At 43.8% G+C, this 22,355-nt stretch overlaps 1 protein-coding gene across 1 annotated transcript in view; it reads right to left on the reverse strand.

Moving 5' to 3' along the window:
• Positions 1 to 22,355, reverse strand: part of fbxl13 (F-box and leucine-rich repeat protein 13) — a 246,667-nt gene that overhangs the window by 8,771 nt on the left and 215,541 nt on the right. The window contains exon 20 of the mRNA XM_080207484.1: positions 7,775 to 7,909. Within this exon, the coding sequence (XP_080063610.1) occupies positions 7,775 to 7,909 (135 nt within the window). The remainder of the gene's footprint in view (positions 1 to 7,774; positions 7,910 to 22,355) is intronic.

A 22,355-nucleotide genomic window follows, 5' to 3' on the forward strand; every position in this document is an offset into this window, starting at 1 on the left:
AATTCATTGAAGATGAATTGGTAAGCATTGTCTGTCATGAGTCTGAGGGATACTGTGTGTGGCAAAGTGTCTTGTGAGTTTGATGATGACTGTGTTATTTGTCATGTTTGGCAAGTATTCAAGTTCAAACCACACGGAATACAAGTTGACTGAAACCAAATGTTGTTTCACATTCCATTAAAAAATGTTAGTTGCCGTGAATGACCATGAGAGGTCCAGGACCTCATTTAGGTCTTGATTGATGCAGGTTGAGTCCATTACATGGTACACATCTGGAGATTTCCCACTTCATGCTGGTGCACAGGGAGGGCCAGTATAGTGATTCCCTTGCCATAGTTGCTTCTAACCCATGGTGCCCCAGCTGAGATTTCTGAGTGTAGTACCTCTGAAGAGCAGCAGGAGTGATGAATTGCTGGCTACACAGTTTGAGTACATCCTGGACAGTTAGTTCATTTCTGATGGCAAAAAAATGTGTGGAACTCATGGGGAAGCTCACTTGTGGACCCAGGCCAGCTCTCATGATGAGGTTGTGCAGTTGTCTGCATGTGATGTCCACCTGTAATGCACCTTTGAGTTCCTGAATTCTACAAGAGTGAAGCACCTCTTTAGTCATGTAATCTATGTCTTTCTCATGATCTGCCTGGTCATGGGTAGGAAGACTCTAGAAAGGACACGAACCAAATACATCTCCTTACCACATGTAATAGCATGGCACACTTCTAACATCATCAAGACACTTCAGGCTTAATTAAAAACAAAAGGTATTTCAAAAGGAATATTAGTTTCTGAATTTGTTCCAACTCAGCTTCATTTCCCAATCTCTCATCCCACTGGAAGTCGGTTTGTTTGTATCCAATGATTAATCTGTTATTCTTGGTTTCCAATTCTCCTTTCATCATGTGCAAGTTTTAGTCCATTTGGTCCATATAAAGTTGCTCCATCAGCATTCCAGCCTTGAGTTTCAGCTCTTTACAAGAAATTCTCAATCCACTGATATTTTTCACCAGTTTGCACTGTTACTGAACACACTGGAGTTCTTCCTCAATCACTGTGGAGTTTGTTTCTCCTATAATAACTTACTCTTGCCAAAAGGAATCACAGTCATTAGAATCATAGACTCCTTACAGTGCAGAGAGAGGCCATTTGGCCCATTGAGCCTGCACAGATACTAATTCCACCCAGGCCCCATCCCTGTAACCCCATGTATTTACTCTGATAATTCATGTATTTACCTTGATAATGTCTCTGACACTGAGGGGCAATTTAGCATGGCTAATCCTCCTTGTCCACACATCTTTATAGTGTGGGAGGAAACCAGAGCACCCAGGGGAAACCCACGCAGACATGGGGAGAACATGCAAACTCCATTCAGACAGTCATCCGAGGCTGTAATTGAACCCGGGTTCCCGACACTGTGAGACAGCAGTGCTAACCACTGTGCCACCCCCTATTCATTAGTCCATCACTCTGCTTTTGCAGTCCATTCAGTTTATCCATTTCTGAGTTTCTTCCAAGTTGAATCCAACATTCTTTTCTAACATTTGATAACAGTCTCTCCCTTCTTATGCTTTACATGTTTTCAGACAACTGCCACATTTCTTTTGTTATAGTTGCTTCGAACTCTGCTTCTACATTCAACATTTCTTCCTTCGTCTTGTTATATTTATTAGACAAGTCATTTAAATTGCTAACTTGTTCAAACAGTTGCACTCTGGGTTTTGTCATTGCTATGTCCTCCTCAGTAGACAGTTTCCACTTTGCTGCAGAGTGGCAATTTCTCAAGCTCATTTGTGTATTCCACATGATGGATAGTTTGGTCATTCAGTTGGATCTCTAGAGAATTCCCACTAATGGTTCTGGGGAATGATAGTTCTGCTCGAACTTCTGCTTCAACAGCATGGTGATCCTTGAGTCAGATGATACAGGATGTCCTACATAAGCACTATGGATCAAATCTTTGATATGTTTCACTTTGAGACGAGCAGTTCTCTCGCCCATTACAAAACGGATAGCATCAATGACATGGCATTTCCATGGCCCTTTTCGAGTTCCATGCTTTGACCAATGATGCTGAGTTCCACTTGTGCTTTTTATCTCAAGCTTTAATTTGCAGCCCTTTATTCACATATTCATGCTCTTATTCCAGTTCCTTTACTGCTTGCTGGTGAATCTATCTTTCTTACTTGCCCTAATAGATTTCCGAGCTATTTCCATGTTTTCCATAGAGCTTTTTTTTTCTTGGCTTTGATGTAGCTGGGCTGCTTCTCATTTTGATTAAGGTCACAAACTTTTATTTCTGAACATTCTCTTCTTGATGTGGAGATGCTGGTGTTGGACTGGGGTAAACATAGTAAAAAGTCTCACAACACCAGGTTAAAGTCCAACAGGTTTATTTGGTAGCAAAAGCCACGAGCTTTCGGAGTGCTGCTCCTTCATCAGGTAATTGGGAGTTCTGTTCACAAACAGAATATAAAGACACAAATTCAATTTACAATATAATGGTTGGAATGCGAGTCTTATGCGACTCTTAAGACTTGCATCCACCATTTTTCAACTGCGACGTGAGTCTCCTGCTCTGCCACTACATATTGCAACACATGCACAACCCTGCACCTTAAAGTCTACCCAATTTTTTTCTCCTGGTAAGAAATGTAATATGTATTTCTCTCTCGTTTATTCTCTTACTTGGTCTTCTTGCACTGGCCCTTCAATTTTTAATCCTGTTGTTAATTTTCCCCAGCCTTCTAAAAAAGTGTAAGGAGCCACAATGATCTTTTCTCGATGGTCCTGATGAAACAAAATCCCGACTCATTGCCATGTTTATCTTGTAATGTCCAAAGTATGTTAGGGATTGGAGTTTTAAACAAAAAGAAAACAATGTGGTCTACTCTCGTTGATTCAGAATAACAACAGTTTATTGCAGAAGATGTTGCCTGTACAGAGTAGAAAATGAAACTAAAGCAAGAGCCTGTGAAACAATCCAATGATATCACCATCAAATCATGTGACTAGTTCTTGAAGCTCATGCAAACACTTAAATATATAACAATTGTCTACTTGGTAGGGAGCACTTCCTCCTCTGAGTTAAGAGTGAATAAAAAGTGAGGCAGGCATTCCCCATGGGCACAGGTGTAGGCATAAGATGACCAGGACCAGCAGAGAGAGCAAAGAGATTATCCCTATAGAACGTGTGACTACCCAGCTGCTGCAATGTCCATGTGATGATCAAACCATCTTGACATGACAGAGATCCAGTGCTGCAGAAGGTTCTGGCTTTTAAGGGAAGCCATAACGGGCAGCTATCAGATGATTAGACTGGAGATAGCATCCAATTATGTGGGTGGGCACCCAGTGCCCATGGCTCTTGTGGCACCTAACTTTTATGCCTCTGGATCATTCCAGGGCACTGTGTGTGATCTATGTAGTCTCTCAGTCGGCTGCATACAGCTGTGTCAAATATGTCACTGACATTCTATTCAGGTGAGAAGATTCATTCATTTCAGGACAGACCAAGTCAGCCAGGCTGAGCAGGTGAGAGAATTTTCCATCACTGCAAGGTTCCTCCCCATCTAGGGTGCCACTGATTGTACTCATCCGGCCTTCAAGTTGCCAGCCGGATGCCTTTGTCAATAGGAAGGGTTTTCATTCAATGAATGTTCAGATTTTGTGTGACCAGAAGACCTAGATTCTACAGGTGTGTGCAGGGTACTCAGACAGTTCGCACGATGCATATATTTTTTACCACTCAAGGTGCAGGCCCTTCGCTGCTCCATTCGTCTTGACAGGTGGTTGATTGGCGACAAGGGTTACCTGCTGAAAATATGGCTGTAGATGCCTGCATGGCACCTGAGGACAGATGCTCTTGAAAGATACGACCACTGTTATGTATCCACAAGGACGGTAGTGAAGAGGCTGCTTTAGATAAGGTAGGTGCCTCAACATATCGGGGGGTGACCTGCAGTAGATGCCTGAGCAAATGTCGCTCATAGTAGTGGTCTGCTGTGCTTTTCACAATCTCACTCTCTCTGGGGGAAACCTTTTGAGCTGGAGAATGCTGACACTGCAATATCTGTCTTAGACATGGTCACTGATGATGATGCAGATGCTGATGCCGGGCAGCAAGGGACTGAGGATGATGAGCGGATACTTTAATTCAGCAGTTTTTCAAATAGGCTGGCATGCCCTGCCTTTCTAAATCACCAATGAGCTCTAACTTAATCCGAAATACATAACACCCTTCCATTACATCAGCCCATTCCTTTCCAAATAATGTTTGGCACCCTGAATCTCTCTCAAAAGACAGCAGTGAAGCTGATACCAATGCAGCACACAGGAATTTTCTGCAGTAAGAATTTGACTGCAGTAAGTTATTTATGGTGAGAAAATTAATATGAAAGTAATCAAAGCAAATCCCTCTGGTTAATTAACATAGTTCTTTAAGTGAAAAGAAAACAATAACACCCAATGTGGATCCCTGTTTGTGACTAATGTGTCTTGAGCTTTCTTTGTGGGTACTACGTCTAGGTTGCCCATTCCACACTGACAGTGGCATTTGAAGCAGGTTAATGATCTGGTTACCCTATTTTGCATATGAGGTTGTTCCTTGGTCAGTGGGACCTGAGCATGCACCATCGTGGCAGGTTCACTCAGCAACATCGATGGGAAATCCTCAGTCACCATGGACTCAGAAGATGGAGCGGCGACCACCAGAGACATGGAGGCGCTTTTGTCCTTGTCCAGGCTCTGTGAACACAGATGACAGCCACCTTGTTTTCTATTCTGAGGTGCGTCCTCATCTCCCTATGCACCAATGAAGGATGGGTAACTATTGGTCATACTTGTTACTTCCTACTTCTTCCACACAAGCACTGATCTCCTAAGGTCAGCGGCTGTGTGAGGACAATCCCAGTAACGTGTCATTGTGCTTTTGGAGCTGCCTCCTCAGGACAGTTGCCACTCTCTCAGTGGATGAAACTGTGCCTTTGGAGCTCAGAGTCAATGCAGCGCTCATGCTTCACAAGGACTCCTCCATCACAGATACCATGACAAGCAAACCCTTAGTGATCTCTGCCAGGTCTCCTCATGCAACCTATTGGACATCCACCATTTGCTTCCTTGTGGGTGCCTCCAGAGATGCATCATTTTCATTGGACTCAGCATGGCCCTTGCACATCAGTCTCCAACTGCTGGCATATGGGGTACTCGCTGCCTCCACCAGCTGCCCCAGCGAACATGATGTATCCTCACTGCTGTGCCCTAACAGCTCATCCAACATGGTCACGACCCCTGGTTTGACAGTATCTGCGCTGATGTTCAATGCTTAGAGATGGTGTGCTGTGCATCCCACCCTTAATATGTTGGGTGTCAAGGGGAGGTCAAAAGCTTCTTGGCTGGCTCTGGTGGATGGCTCATCTTTGGGATGAAAGCAAAGGTTAAGATACATGATCGTATTACAGATTAAATTTTCAGCTCATCCTGGACAGCCCGCGGGCAGTGGAAGAAGGTATATGTAAAGACATTTTGGATAGGTGTAGGAAGAATAGGGTTGTTGTAGTGGGAGATTTTAATCTCCCTGGGGTGGATTGGAAGGTGCCTAGAGCTGGGGGTTAAGACGGGGAGGAATTTGTAAAATGTGTACTGGAAAGGTCCTTGGGGCAGTATGTAGATAGCCCGACTATAGGGGGGGCTATACTGGATTTAGTTCTGGGCAATGAGCCAGGTCAGGTGGTTGAGGTTGCAGTAGGTGAACATGCGGCTAACAGTGACCACAACTCTGTCTACTTTAGGATAGTAATGGAAAAAGATGAGTGCTGTCCTAAGGGAAGGGTGCTAAATTGAGGGAAGGCTAGCTACAGCCGGATTAGGCAGGAGCTTAGGGATACAGCCTGGGAGAGGTTGTTTGAGGGCAAGTCCACATTTGGCATGTGGGAGTCTTGCAAGGGAAAACTGAAAAGGTTGCAGGAAAGACATGTGCCGGTTAAGAGGAAGGATGGGAAAGATAGAATTAGAGAGCCGTGGATTACTAGGGATATTGAGGACTTGGTCAGGAAGAAACGAGAGGCATATGTTAGGTCTAAGCAACTGGGAACGGAGACAGCATTGGAGGAATACAGAGAGAGTAGGAGGGAGCTCAAACGGGGAGTTAGAAGGGCAAAAAGGGGGCATGAAATGGCTTTGGCAGACAGGATTAAGGTAAATCCAAAGGCATTTTACTCCTATGGCAGGAACAAAAGGGTGGTTAGAGGAAAAATCGGTCCTCTTAGGGACAGAGGAGGGGAACTGTGCTTAGAGTCCGAGGGAATGGGGGAGATCCTGAATGAATACTTTGCGTCGGTATTCATGAAGGAGACGGGCTTGATGTCCGGTACTGTCTTGGAGGGAGCTGTAGACCAGTTGAAGGAGCTATCCATTACAAGGGAGGAAGTGTTAGGGCTTTTAGGTAGCATTAAAACTGATAAATCTTCAGGGCCTGATGGCATTTATCCTAGGCTGCTTAGGGAGGCGAGAGATGAAATTGCTGGGCCTCTGACACAAATCTTTGTCTCTTCTTTGGACACAGGTGAGGTCCTAGAGGACTGGAGGATAGCGAATGTGGTACCGTTGTTTAAAAAGGGTAGTAGGGATAACCCTGGTAATTATAGGCCGGTGAGTTTGACATCAGTGGTAGGGAAGTTGTTGGAGAGGATTCTTAGGGATAGGATGTATGAGCATTTAGAGCGTTGCGATCTGATTAGGGATACGCAGCATGGCTTTGTTAAGGGGAAGTCTTGCCTTATGAATCTGGTAGAATTTTTTGAGGAGGTGACAAAAATGGTCGGTGAAGGACGAGCCGTTGATGTCATCTGTATGGATTTCAGTAAGGCATTTGACAAAGTCCCTCATGGTGGGTTGGTTGAAAAGGTTAAGGCTCATGGAATATAAGGACAGGTATCTAGATGGATTGATAACTGGCTTGGTCTTAGGAGACAGAGTAGTAGTGGAAGGGTCTTTTGCATAAGATGTGCATGTTATTGATGTTTTTCTCTTTTAATCCACAGGTGCTTTGTTCCACCTTGTTGTCCAACAAGGGACATCCACGGTGGATCGTGCAAGGGCTGCTCTTGGATGTTTCGAGGGTAGCCTAGTGCTTCACGTCGTTAGTGTACACTTAAACTGGACCACATGCTGGGCAACACGACAGCTCAGTGACTATCACCGCTTGCTGTGCAGATACATGGATTTGGGCCAGTGTCTGTGGGAGTTTGTGCATTCTCCCCATGCTTGCACAGGTTTTCTCCGGGTGCTCCGGTTTCCTCCCACGCCCCAAAGATGTGCTCTTAGGCTGATTGGTGCAACAAATTGTCCCTAAATTAGTCTCCCCTCAATCTGGTTTCCAATGTGGGGTGCCATAAGCATAGACAAGGGTCATGGGTGGAGAGGGGACTCACAATGTTGAAATGGCGGCGCGGGCTCATTGGGCCAAAGGGCCTGTTTCCTGTGCTGTGTTGTTCTTTGTTATAGTAGGATTGAATAAATGGGTAGGCCCCAAACAAAGAGTTGTACTTAAACCCATGTTGGCCATCTGCTGCAGATGGAGACAAGCTGTGTTATTGGAAGTCTAAAGAGCAAGTTTGGGTAATCCAAGAGAATGGTATTAATAAGGATCTAGATTCAGACTAACCATGTAGTCTTCTTGGAAGCAGCTATATAACTCTAGAAGAATTAAAACAGAAATAAAACAGGAAAAAGAGATGATAAAATATTCAAGAAAATAGTTCAATTTTTCTGAAGTTACCTTTGGGCATCCAGCAATGTTCAGTGAAGTGAGCCTTCTGCAACAGAAGGCCAGTGTCTTTGTGCTTAAATCAGTCACTAAGAGGCAATGGGAGAGATCCAAGTATGCCAGATCGATCACCTTAGCATAGAATTTCTTGAATACAAAATAGCACAATAAAAATAAGAACATAAGAAATAGGAGCAGGAGTAGGCCATCTAGCCCTTCGAGCCTGCCCCGCCATTCAATAAGATCATGGCTGATCTGAAGTGAATCAGTTCCACTTTCCCGCTTTCTCCCCATAACCCTTAATTCCCTTGTCTATCAAAAACCTATCTACCCGTGACTTAAATATATTTATCGAGGTAGCCTCCACCACTTCAAAGGGCAGAGAATTCCAGAGATTCACCACCCTTTGAGTGAAGAAGTTCCTCCTCAACTCTGATCTGAACTGTCCCCCCCTTATCTTGAGGCTGTGCCCTCTAGTCCTGCTATCCTTTCTAAGCGGGAAGAATCTCTCTACCTCTACTCTATCCATCCCCTTCATTATCTTATAAGTCTCTGTAAGATCCCCCCTCATCCTTCTAAACTCCAACGAGTACAGGCCCAGTCTATTTAGTCTCTCTTCATAGTCCAACCCGCTCATCTCCAGGGACTTTCAGAGCTCAAGTGGTAGCTGGAGTCACTGTAATGCATCCACAAGACGGAGAACTACATGCATGTTCAGAGAGGTGTTTACACCACAGTTTAGGAGCCTGGAGGCAGAAAGGGAACGGGTGACTGCCAGGCATTCCAAGAAAACCAAGCAGCTGGTGCATGGGTCCGCTGGGGTCCCATTCACTGTTTTGAATACTAGTGAAGGCATTGGTTCCTCAATGGAATGCAATCAGACTTGAGTGTGTGGCAGCACAGATGCCTCTGTTGTACAGGGAGGGGAGAAAGAAGAGGGCAAGAGCAGTAGTGATAGGAAGTTTGATGGTTAGGGGAACAAACAAGTGTAGCTGTAGATGGGACTCTAGGATATGTTGCTTCCCTGGTGCCAGAGTCAAGACATCAGGGAGCCACTGCAGGACATTTTTTGGGAGAGGGTAATCATCCAGAGTTTGTGGTCCATGTTGGTGCCAATGCTTTAGGAAGGTGGACTTTAGTCTGAAAACAGACGTTAGGGAGTTAGGAAAGTGATTGAAAAACAGGACTTCTAAAGCAGGAATCTCAGGATTACTCATAATCCCATGTGCAGAGAGGATAGAAACAGCAGAATTGAGTGAGCTGCTGTTAGGGGAGGCTATCAAATAGCTGAGAAATAAAAAACATTCTCTTTTCGAAAAAAGGTGATCTATACATAAGTAAGAAACACAACTAATAGGGAAATAACTGAATTTTCATTTTAGCTTAGACAGTAAGTATACCTTAAAAACTTCAGATATTTTAGAACTTCAAAATTTCTTCATTAGATAGAGTTAAGGGGTTCTGGTTGTTTGTCTGACATAAATTAGAATAATTTTTTTAGGCTATATATTCTATTTAATTACGTTACATTTGGGGAACTCACCCATGATTAGCATATCCTGAACTATGGAGGAAATCCTAGATGTTCTTGGTAGTCTGGATGATCATATGTGTGGAAGCTGCCTCTGACTGGAACAATCTGAGCTCCAGGTTTTGGAACTTGAGCTGCAGCTGGGGCACTACAGTGCATTTATGAAGGTGAGAGGTTTATGCTTTCAAGATGTGGTACCCCTCACCTTAAGAAAGTTCAGGCAGGAAGAGAATAGGTGATCACCAGACAGGGGAAGGAGAGCAGGCAGGTAGTGAGGGAATCTCCCAAGTTCATCCCACTCACAAACCATTTTTCACCTTTGGAAACAGTGAGAGTTACGGTTCCTCTGTGGAAACCAACCACAGCCAAGGCCATGGTACTGTGGATACTCCAGCTGCTCAGTTGGAGGAGGAAGTATGGAAGGGTTAAAGTGGTAGGGGATTCATTAACAAAGGGAGCAGACAGACATTTCGTGGCTGTAGACGTGACTCCAGGATGATGTGTTGCCTCCAGGGCTCAAGGTCTGAAGCGGGAGGGTAAAGAGCTAGAGGTCATGATCTACATTGGGACGAATGGCATATTAAGAAAGAGAAATGAGGTCCTGCAAGCAGACTTCAAGGAGTTAGGCAGGAAATTGAAAAGCAGAGCTTTAATAATAGAAATCTCTAGATTATTCCTGGTGCCGTGCAATAGGGAGCATAGCAACAGAAGGCTACAGCAGAAGAATGTGTGGCCACAGAGACGGTGCAGGGAGGAGGGTGTTAGATTCCTCGGGCATTGGGATCATTTCTGGAGTAGTTGAGACCTGTACAAGTTGGAGGGGTTACATCTTAACAGGAATGGGACAAATACCCTTGTGGAAAGGTTTGCTAATGCTGTTGAGGCAGATTTAAACTAAATGGTAGGGTGGTATCTTGACAAGTAACTCAGAGCGGACAGTAGCTTAGATGGAATTAGAAGTTAAAACGCCTGTGAGCCTGAAAGGCAGAGGAAAGAAAAACTAGAAAAGAAAATAGCAAGGCTAAATGGAATATATTTTAATGCAAGGAGCCGAGGGAATAAGATGGACAATCTGAGGGCACAAATGGACACATATATCATAGCTATGACTAATACATAGCTAAAAGATGGACTGGATTGGTGGTTCAACATTCCTGGTTATAGGGTATTGAGATGAGATATAGAGAGGGATGAAAGAGGGGGGTATCGCAACATTGACCAAGGAATCAATTATAGCAGCAAGGAAGATAATATCCTGGAAGGATCATCAAATGAGGCCATATGGGTAAAAATTTTAAAAAACACAGAAGGGCAAACACACTGTTGGGTGTGTACGATGGACCCCAAAAATCAAGGAGAGATAGAGGATCAAATATACAATCAAAATTCAGAGATGTGTAGGGACAATAAGACATAATAGCACCTTACTATTAATTAGAATACTTTTAGTGTACAAGGTAGGGAAGGAGCAAAATTGCATCCAGGAGAACCTTTTTAGTTAGTACATGAAAAATCCAACAAGGGAGGGGACAATTCTGGACCTAATATTTGGAAAAGAGTCTAAACAGTTAAACAGCATATCAGTAGGTGAGCATTTTGGAGATAGTGACCATAATTCAGTTAGATTTAGGATAGTTATGGAAAAGGAGAAGGATGGGATAAGAATAAAACTTCTTAACAGGGAAAAGGCTGATTTTACTAAGGTAAGATACATTTTAGCCCAAGAGGACTGGGAGCAGTTTTTTGCAGATAAAACTGTTAGAGCACTGGGAGGCCTTCAAGGAGGAGATAGCAAGAGTATAGGGTAATTAGGTTCCTGTAAAGGCAAAGGGTGGGACCAAGACCAGAGAACCTTGGATGTCAAGGGGCATAAGAGTCAGTATTAAGAAAAGAAGAGATACTGAAAGTTCAATACAGGAGAGTCCCCAGAGGAGCATAAAAACTGCAGGAGAGGATCTTAAATAGAAACTAAGAAGAACATAAGAAATAGGAGCAGGAGTAGGCCATCTAGCCCTTCGAGCCTGCCCCGCCATTCAATAAGATCATGGCTGATCTGTCGTGGCTCGGTTCCACTTTCCCGCCGTCTCCCCATAACCCTTAATCCCCTTGCCTATCAAAAACCTATCAACCCGCGTCTTAAATATATTTAGCGAGGCAGCCTCCACCACTTCAACAGGCAGAGAAATCCAGAGATTCACTACCCTTTGAGTGAAGAAGTTCCTCCTCAACTCCGTTCTAAACCGCCCCCCCTTTATCTTGAGGCTGTGCCCTCTAGTCCTACTGTCCTTTCTCAGCAGGAAAAGCCTCTCCACCTCTATCCTATCCATCCCATTCATCATCTTATATGTCTCAATGAGATCTCCCCTCATTCTTCTAAACTCTAACGAGTACAAGCCTAGTTTATTCAGCCTCTCCTCATAGTTCAACCCCCTCAACTCCGGCATCAGCCTAGTAAACCTCCTCTGCACTCCCTCCAAGGCCAAAATATCCTTGCGTAAGTGCGGCGACCAAAACTGCACACAGTACTCCAGCTGCGGCCTCACCAGTGCCCTGTACAGTTGCAGCAAGACCTCCCTACTTTTATATTCAATCCCCCTCTAAGGCTAAGAGAGGGCTAAGAGAGAAGGCTAAGAGAGCATATTTAAAAGCTTTGGCAGGTAGAATAAAGGAAACCCCAAAGAGGATTTTAAAATATATATAGAGCAAGATAATAACTAAGGAAGGAGTAGGACCAATTAGGGATCATATAGGTAATCTGTATGTGGACCCATAATATGTGGGTAAAATCCTCAATGAGTACTTTGTGTTGGTCTTCACAATGGAAAAGGATGAAGCAGGTGTAGAGACATCAGGATGGAGGACTGAAATATTGGAGAAATTAAAATAGAGAGAGAAGAGGTATTAGCAAGTTTAGCAGCCTTAAATCCACAGGCCTGGATAAGATGTATCCCAGGCTGTTGAGGGAGGAAGGACAAAGGTATCAAGGGCACTGGCAGTCATTTTCAAATTCACTCTGACCATAGATGAGGTGTGGAGATGCCGATGTTGGACTGGGGTAAACACAGTAAGAAGTCTCACAACACCAGGTTAAAGTCCAACAGGTTTATTGGCAGCACAAGCTTTTGGAGCACTGCCCCTTCATTGGGTGAGTGGAGTTGTGTTCACAGACAGGGCAAATATAGACACAAACTCAATTCACAAGAAAATGATTGGAATGCAAGTCTTTACAGGTAATCAAATCTTAAAGGTACAGATAATGTGAGTGGAAAGAGGGCCAAGCACAAATTAAAGAGGTGTACATTGTCTCCAGCCAGGACAGTTAGTGAGATTTTGCAAGCCCAGACAAGTCGTGGGGGTTACAAATAGTGTGACATGAACCCAAGATCCCGGTTGAGGCTCATGTGTGCACAATTTGGCTATCAGTTTCTGCTCAGTGTGGTCGTGAGCTGTGAAGGCCACCTTGGAGAATGCTTACTGGAAGATCAGAGGCTGACTGCCCATGACTGCTAAAGTGTTCCCTGACTGGAAGGGAACACTCCTGCCTGGTGATTGTCAAGCGGCAACCTTGCAGAGGTTGCTGTGACAGGGTTGTGTGGTGTCATGGTCACTGTTCTCCTGATGGCTGGATAGTTTGCTGCAGACAATGGTATGTGTGAGATTGTGCGATTGTTTGAAGGCAAGAAGTGGTGTTTGGGAATGGCCTTGGCGAGATGTTTGTCGATGACATGTTGAAGGCTCCGGAGAAGACGTCGTAGCTTCTCCACTCTGGGAAAGTACTGGACAATGAAGGGTACTCTGTTTGCCATGTCTTGTGTTTGTCTTCTGAGGAGGTCGATGCAGTTTTTCACTGTGGCACGTCAGAACTGTTGATCGATGAGTCAAGTGTCATATCCTGTTCTTTTGAGGGTGTCTTTCAGCGTCTTTAGGTGACCTTCCAGTTGGGGAACACTTCATTAGTCACAGGCATTCAGCGTCTATCTTTGGGAAAGCGTTCTCCAAGGCGGCCTTCATGACACACAACAGCGCAGAATCGCAGAATCAGAAACTGACAGCCAGGTTCCACACACATGAGGACGGCCTCAACTGGGCCCGTGGGTTCATGTCACACTATCTGTTACCCCCCTACGACTTGCCTGGGCTTGCAAAATCTCACTAACTGTCCTGGCTGGAGACAATACACACCTCTTTAACTTCTGCTTAGCTCTCTCTCCGCTCACATTGTCTGTACCTTTAAGACTTTATTACCTGTTAAGACTCACATTCCAACCATTATCTTTTAAATTGAGTTTGTGTCTATATATGCCGTTTGTGAACACAACTCCCACTCACCTGATGAAGGAACAGTGCTCCGAAAGCTTGTGCTACCAAATAAACTTATTGGACTTTAACCTGGTGTTGAGACTTCTTACTGTCCACAGATGAGGTGCCAGAGGACTAGAGAGCTGCTAACATTGTCCCATTATTTAAAAAAGGAGGTAGGGATAGACCAGGATATTATAAGCCAGTCATTCTAACCTTGGTGATGGGGGAGTTACTAGAAAGAATTCTGAGGGATAGAATATAAGTGCACTTGGATAGACATAGATTGATCAGGAGTAGTTCATGGATTTGTTGACGGAAGGTCGCCTTCGACAAATTGGAATTTTGGTGAAGGTCACCAGGAGTGTTGATGAGGGTAATGTATTTGATGTGGTCTATATGGACTTTAGCAAGGCTTCTAATAAAGTCTCTCGTAACAGACTGATCACAAAAGGGCAGATGGGATCCAAGGTAATGTGGCACATTGAATCCAAATTGGCTGAGGGGAAGGAAACAGAGAGTGATGGCAAGACGAGTGATGGCAAGATGACAGCTCAGTGACTATCACTGTTTGCTGTGCAGACACATAGATTTGGGCCAGTGTCTGTGGGAGTTTGCGTATTCTCCCTGTGCTTGCGTGGGTTTTCTCCGGGTGCTCCGGTTTCTTCCCACACCCCAAAGTTGTGCTATTAGGCTGATTGGCAGTAATAAATTGTCCCTAAATTAGTTTCCCTCAATGTGGATGGCCATAAAACAATAGATAAGGGTCATGGGTGGAGGGGGGGACTGGTAGTGTTAAAATGGCAGCGCGGGCTCGTTGGGCCAAAGGGCTTGTTTCCCAGGCTGTTTTTGTTCTTTGTTCTCTGAAATCTGTTTCGGATTACATGAAATTTGGTAGGGTGGTGAAAAGTGAGGAGGATAGTAATAAACTGCAGGAGAATATTAATGGACTAGTCAGGTGGGCAAAGCAGTGGCAAATGGAATTTAACCCAGAAAAGTGTGGAAAGCTAACAAGGCAAAGGGTTACACTATGAGTGATAGCACCCTGAAAGTACTGAAGATCACAGGCACCTTGGAGTGGATATGCACAGATTTCTGAAAGTGGCAGGGCAGATAGAGAAGATGGTTAAGAAGGCACTGGGGATACTTGCTTTAATTAGCCGAGGCATAGAATACAAGAGCAGGGAGGTCATGCTTGAACTGTATAAAACGCTGCTTAGGTACAACTGGAGTATTACGTATGCCCACTGTAATCTTATACACCTCTCTCAGGATCCCTCTTAATCTTCATTGCTCCAAAAGAAACAGCCCCAGCCTGTCCAAACTTTCCTCACAGTTCAGACCCTCCAGCCTTGACAGCATCCTGGTAAATCTCCTCTGCGCCACATTATAGGAAGAATATGATTGCATTGGAGAGGGACTTAATAAATGGCACATTATATTCTAAATACTTATGAGAAAAAAAATTGTGTGTAAATGAGGAATTTAGTTAAATCCACTAAATTAAAAATTCTTCCAGTTTACCAATAAAAGTTAACTAACAGCTTTATAGTATATTTCCCTCTATCTGTGCACTATGAACAACACATGGTGGGGTTCAAGGATTGGTAAAAAGAACTCAAAATATTTAAAACTACTTTTACCCAACTTTTGCTAAGTTTATGGACAGGTGTTTATCCTGGTTTAGCATTTTTACACACCTTTAATTTTAATTTAGTTCCTGGCCATTCCATCCATCCAATGTTTTGTTTATCAATTTCACAATGTGATTACACATAAGGAAACCTTGAGTTGCAAAAATGCCATATTTTACTATTATATACTATAAACTACCAGCCCTTAATGATTTAAATGGAAAATTTGCTTTTAATTCTGAATCAGAACTGTGAAGCTATCCTCAAAATGGCTTTCAGTTGGCTACGTAAATCCATGAAGTTTTTGGTTCTTGTTTTTCAAAGTTTCTAACGGCTTTTACTTATAACTTTCATAGTATAGGCACACATATTAGATGTTATTCCTTTTGTCGGTTATAAATATACTTCAAAAGATGAAGGCTAATTGGAAAAATAAATGTTCCAAAGCAAGTTTATGCTAATTTCCATCTTTAAATTAAAACCATGTTTATCAGAAAATAGCTACAAAGGATTGTAACCATATGCAGCGCTCCAGTGATGGCACAGGATCAGTCAGTAACTAGTCAGTAACTAACTCGCTGCACTGCAAAATAACAGTAATGGTTAAAATAATGGCACTAAAGAATGACAAATCCCCAGGACCAGATGATTTTCATCCCTTTCATAAAGGTTTTAAAGGAAATAGGTGAAAACAATGTGGATGTCCTAACTGTTGCCTCTTTTGGTTCAGGAACCATTCCCTTAGATTGAAAAATTGCAATAATATTCCACTGTTTAAGAAAGGTGAGAGGGGAAACAGGAAATTGTAAATAAGTTAGCCTAACATTCGTTGTTGGAAAATTATAAGAGGATAGAGTGACTGAACATTTTGAATATTTCTAGCTGATAACAGAGAGCCAGCATGAATTTGTAAAGTGTAGGTCATGCTTAACAAACCTCATTGAAGTTTTTAAAGTAATGATAGAGAAATGTCCTTGGATTTTATTTATGTATCTCCAGAATGCATTTGATGAAGTCATAAGAGCTTATTAACTAAAACTGAAGCTCAGACTTAGGAAACTGGTTGAGCAGCAGGATTCAGAGAGTACGAATAATTGGAATCCTCTCTAATTGGTAGAATATGACTAATGGGGGAGGGCATTGGTTGCCATTTTCCTAGCTCAGTGGAGGTAGATTTTGGAGGCAGTGGGAGACCAGGAGACTGCCTCCTCCTGTCTTTCTATGGCTGGGTTTGGACTGGTGAGGAATACATGTGGCTGAAACAAGAACATAATGAAGTTGTTAAATAAATGAGTTAATTTGTGCGTGGATTTCCTCTTTTCCAACAATGGATCATTCCCACCTAAACAGTGTGGGAGCCACCATTGACTGCTTCCACGCAGTGAGAAAATTGAATGGCTGTATTCTCCTGAGAGAACAAGATCATGGTTTCACTGATGTTAACAGACTGACATTTGAGTACTAAATTGGACAACAAATATACAGAGAATACCTTCTTTATTCACTCCTGCAACAGCAAGTGTTAGGAAGAAAGATATAGCTTTCTATGGCTATTTATAAGGGCACACAACAAGATCCAGCTGAGGTTCTTTTGACAAAGTTGATGGAAGCACTGTGATGAATAACTGGGGGAGTTTGAAGGATTTTCCTGACCACAGGAATGTAAACAAAAACAATGTTTTGCAGGAGCAGCATCTCAGGCGGCTGTGCTTCATTAAGGCGGGTCACATCACATCAGAACAGGAGTTATTCAAAATGGAAATAGAATATAAGGCCAACAAGTATTGGGTGGGACCAACAAGTCAAGGGAACCCATGATGTTGAGGGATAATGAGGATTAAATAAGGAAAAAAGGGAGGCTTATGGCAGATACAGAGGGCTAAAAAGAGTGGAAGCCCTAAAGGAATATAGAAAGTGCAGGGGGGATACTTAAAAAAAAATAGTGCAGCAAATGCTGGCAAAATAAGAGAAAAATTGTGACTAGAGCAAGTTGGAGAGGGAGAGATTCATGCTGAGGGTAAGGCAGCTAAGGTTTGCTTATTTATTTATTCATTAAGTTAAAGCTTTTTCGCGGGTTTTTTTCCTTTCAAAAGTTTTTTTTTAACTGGGAAAACTGTGCAGGTGCCTGACACCAACTAGTGGTGAAAGGGAACTATAAACAGCAGGCCACTCTATACAGCAGACAGCGTTGAGAGCAGGCAACGGAGTGAGAGGAAGCAGAGTGAAGGCTGAAGGGCTTTGGCTCAACCGGCTTCGATGAGAACAGGCAGAGGCGAGAGTAGGTTTTTTTTTCGGAAAGTTTATTCTTATTGTTTTTTCCCCGTAAGAAAAAATGCCAGGCAAGATGTTGGAACGCTCTTCCTGCAGGATGTGAGAGATCAGGGAGACCTCTGGTTTCCCTGACGACAACACCTGCAAGAGATGCATCCAGCTGCAGCTGCTAGCAAAGTGTGTTAGGGAACTGGAGAAGGAGCTTGATGACCTCTGTTTAATTTGGAAGAATGAGAAGAATATAGACAGTAGCTTTAGGGAGGTAGTTACACCTAAACAGCAGAGCACAGGAAATTGGGTTACTGTAAGAAGAGGGAATGGAAATGTGAAAGGACAGGCAGAGCAGGGTTCCCATGTGGCCATTCCCCTCCAAAACAGGTGTACTGAATTGGATACTGTTGTGGAGAATGCTTTACCTGGGACAAGCTGCGACAGCCAGAAATCTGATACTGAGACTGGTTCTGCAGCACAAAAGAGTGGGAGGAAGAAAAGGAGAGTGGTAGTGATAGGGGACTCGATGGTCAGAGGTACAGACAGGAGGTTCTGTGGTTGGGACACAGACTCCCACATGGTTTGTTGCCTCCCAGGTGCCAAGGTTAGGGATGTCTCTGATCATGTGCACGGTGCTCTAAAGTGGGAAGATGATCAGCCAGATGTCATGGTACACATCGGTACCAATGATGTAGGTAGGAAGAATGAGGAGGTCCTAAAGACAGAATATAGAGAGCTTGGAAGGAAGTTAAAAAGCAGGACCCCGAGGGTAGTAATCTCAGGATTGCTACCTGTACTACGTGCCAGTGAGGGTAAGAGTAGGATGCTTGGGTGGATGAACACGTTGCTGAGGAACTGGTGTAGGAGGCAGTGTTTCCGATTCTTGGATCATTGGGACCTCTTCTGGGGTAGGTGGGACCTGTACAAGAGAGACAAGTAGCAAGGGGACCAATCTACTTGCAGGGAGGTTTGATAGTGTTATTGGGGAGCGTTTAAACTAGATTTGCAGGGGAATGGGAACGAGAGTGCCAGAGCAGATAGTGGAGTGGGGGTAAAAAGACAGGTTAGTTCATGCAAAATCACAAATGGAAGGGTTGGAAACAATCTCTTGAGGTGTGTCTATTTCAATGCTAGTATTGTGGGGAAGACAGTTGAGCTGAAGGCGGAGATTGACACATGGAAATATGACATTATAGCCACGTGAAACTTGGCTACAGGAGGGGCAGGACCGGCAGCTCAATGTTCCAGGGTTCCAATGTTTCAGGCGTGATAGAGGCAGAGGGATAAAAGATGGGGGGGCGGCGGCGGGGGGGGAATGTGGAGTGGCATTGTTGGTCAGGGAGAATGTTACAGCAGTACTCAGGCAGGATGGAGCTTGTCTATAGCGGCTCTATGGGTGGAGCTGAGAAACAGGAAAGGTATGACCACATTAATGGGGTTGTATTATAGACCACCCAATAGTCAACGAGAATTGGAGGAGCAAATCAGCACAGAGATAGCTGACAGCTGCAAGAAACACAAAGTTGTAACAGTAGGGAATTTTAATTTTCCACATACAGATTGGGACTTGCATACTATTAGAGGTTTAGACGGGGTAGAGTTTGTAAAATGTGTTCAGGAGAATTTTCCACTTTAGTATATAGAGGTGCCAACTAGAGAGGATACGATATTGGATCTCCTATTGCAAAATGAGTTAGGGATGTGAATGTGAGGGAACACTTTGGATCCAGTGATCATAATGCCATTAGGTTCAACCTGATCATGGATAAGGATAGACCTGGTCCTCGGGTTGAAGTTCTGAACTGGAAAAAGGCCAAATTTGATGAAATGAGAAGGGATCTGGGAAGTGTGGATTGGCACTGGCTGTTCTCTGATAAGGATGTAAATGGAAAGTGGGAGGCCTTCAAAGCAGAAATTTTGAGAGTGCAGAGTTTGTATGTTCCTGTCAGGATTAAAGGCAAAGTAAATAGGAATAAGGAACCTTGGTTCTTGAGGGAGATTGTAACACTGATTAAGAGGAAGCGAGAGTTGTATGAAATGTACAGGCAGCAAGGAACAGATCAGATGCTCGAGGAGTAAAAAAAGTGCAAGAAGCTACTTAAGAAGGAAATCAGGAGGGCTAAAAGAAGACTTTGGCAGACAGAGTGAAGGAAAATCCAAAGAGCTTCCATAGGTATGTTAGGAGCAAAAGGATAGTGAGGGATAAAATTGGTCCCCTTGAAGACCAGAGTGGTAAACTGTGTATAGAACCAAAAGAGATGGGGGAGATACTAAATGGTTTTTTTGCATCCGCATCTACTGAGGAAATGGGCATGGAGTCTATGGAAATAGGGCAAACGGGTAGGGAGGTCATGGAATCTTTACAGATTAAAGAGGAGGAGGTGCTGGCTGTCTTGCGGCAAATCAGAGTGGATAAATCCCCAGGACTAGACATGATATTCCCACGGACCTTGAGGGAAGCTAGTAGTGAACTTGCAGGGACCCTGGCAGACAGATTTAAAATGTCAGTATGCATGGGGGAGGTGCCGGATGATTGGAGGGTGGTTCATGTTGTTCCATTGTTTAAAAAAGGTTCCAAAAAAAATCCGGGAAATTATAGGCCAGTAAGCTTGACGTCAGCAGTGGGCAAGTTATTGGGAGGTGTGATAAGGGATAGGATCTACAAATATTTGGATAGACAGGGACTTATTAGGGAGAATCAACATGGTTTTGTGCGTGGTAGGTCATGTTCAACCAATCTGTTTGAGTTTTTCGAGGAGGTCACCAGGTAAGTGGATGAAGGGAAGGCGGTGGATGTTGTCTACCTGGATTTTAGCAAGGCCTTTGGCAAGGTCCCTCATGGGAGGTTAGTTAGGAAGGTTCAGTAGCTAGGTATACATGAGGAGGTAGTAAATTGCATTAGACACTGGCTCAACGGAAGAAGCCAGAGAGTGGTTGTGGGGGATTGCTTCTCTGAGTGGAGGCCTGTGACTAGTGGTGTGCCTCAGGGTCCATTGTTGTTTGTCATCTATATCAATGGTCTGGATGATAATGTGGTAAATTGAATCAGCAAATTTGCTGATGGTACAAAGATTGGAGGTGTAGTGGACAGTGAGGAAGGTTTTCAAAGTTTGCAGAGGAATTTGCACCAACTAGAAAAATGGGCTGAAAAATGGCAAATGGAATTTAACGCAGACAAATGTGAGGTATTGCACTTTGAAAGGACAAACCAAAGTAGAACATACAGGCTAAATGGTAGGACTCTGAAGAATGCAGTTGAACAGAGGGATCTGGGAATACAGGTACAGAATTCCCTAAAAGTGACATCACAGGTGGATAAGGTTGTAAAGAGTGCTTTTGGTACACTGGCCTTTATAAATCGGAGTATCAAGTATAAAAGTTGGAGTGTTATGGTAAGGTTATATAAGGCATTGGTGAGGCCTAATTTAGAGTATTGTGTACAGTTTTGGTCACCTAGTCACAGGAAGGATGTAAATAAGGTTGAAAGAGTGCAGAGAAGGTTCACGAGGATGTTGCCGGGACTTGAGAAGCTGAGTTACAGAGAGAGATTGAATAGGTTAGGACTTTATCCCCTGGAGCGTAGAAGAATGAGGGGAGATTTGATAGAGGTGTATAAGATTTTGATGGGTATAGATAGAGTGAATGCAAGCAGGCTTTTTCCACTGACACTAGGGGAGAAAAAAACCAGAGGGCATGGGTTAAGGGTGAAAGGAGAAAAATTTAAAGGGAATATTAAGAGGGGGGCTTCTTCACGCAGAGAGTGATGGGAGTGTGGAATGAGCTGCTGGATAAAGTGGTAAATGCAGGGTCACTTTTAACATTTAAGAAAAACTTGGACGAGTACATGGATGAGAGAGGTGTGGAGGGATATGGTTCAAGTGCAGGTCAGTGGGACTAGGCAAAAAATGGTTCGGCACAGACAAGAGGGGCCAAAAGGCCTGTTTCTGAGCTGTAATTTTCTATGGTTTTCTATGGTCCTAAAATCCAAGTACTTTGTAAGTGTATTAAAGGCAAGGGATAACCAGGGTAAGGGCCCATTGAGGACCAAAGTGGCAATCTGTGTGTGGGGCCAAAAGACGTAGGTGAGGTTTTAAATGAGTTTTTTTTGCATCTGTGTTTACTATGGAGAAAGACAGAAGAGATATAGAAAGCAGGGAGGGGACCTGTGAAATAAGTGAACAAATTAGCACTGGGAGGGAGGAGGTATTAGCAATGTTTGTGGACTTAAAACCAAGATGAGATGTATCCCAGGCTGCTGTGTGAGCCAAGGAAGAAGATTGTACAACTCTGACATTAATTTTCAAATCCTCTCTGCATACAGGTGAAGTGGAGATGCCAGCGATGGACTGGAGTAAACACAGTAAGAAGTCTCACAATACCAGGTTAAAATCCAACAGGTTTATTTGGTAGCAAAAGCCACTAGCTTTCGGAGCATTGCTCCTTCATCAGATAAGTGGGAGTTCTGTCCGCAGCAAACTACCCAGCCTTCAGAAGAACAGTGAGCACGACACCACACAACCCTGCCACAGCAACCTCTGCAAGACGTGCCGGATCATTGACACGGATGCCATCATCTCGTGAGAACACCATCCACCAGGTACACAGTACATACACTTGCAACTCGGCCAACGCTATCTACCTGATGCGTTGCAGGAAACGATGTCCTAAGGCATGGTATATTGGGGAGACCATGCAGACACTATGACAACAAATGAATGAGCACTGTTCGACAATCACCAGGCAAGAGTGTTCTCTTCTTGTTGGGGATCACTTCAGCGGTTACGGGCATTTGGCCTCTGATCTTCGGGTAAGCATTCTCCAAGGCGGCCTTCACGACACGCGACAACACAGAATCGCTAGGCAAAGA

This window comes from Carcharhinus amblyrhynchos, chromosome 19 (assembly GCF_965287045.1).
Source record: "Carcharhinus amblyrhynchos chromosome 19, sCarAmb.v2.hapA, whole genome shotgun sequence".
Classification (NCBI taxonomy): domain Eukaryota; kingdom Metazoa; phylum Chordata; class Chondrichthyes; order Carcharhiniformes; family Carcharhinidae; genus Carcharhinus; species Carcharhinus amblyrhynchos.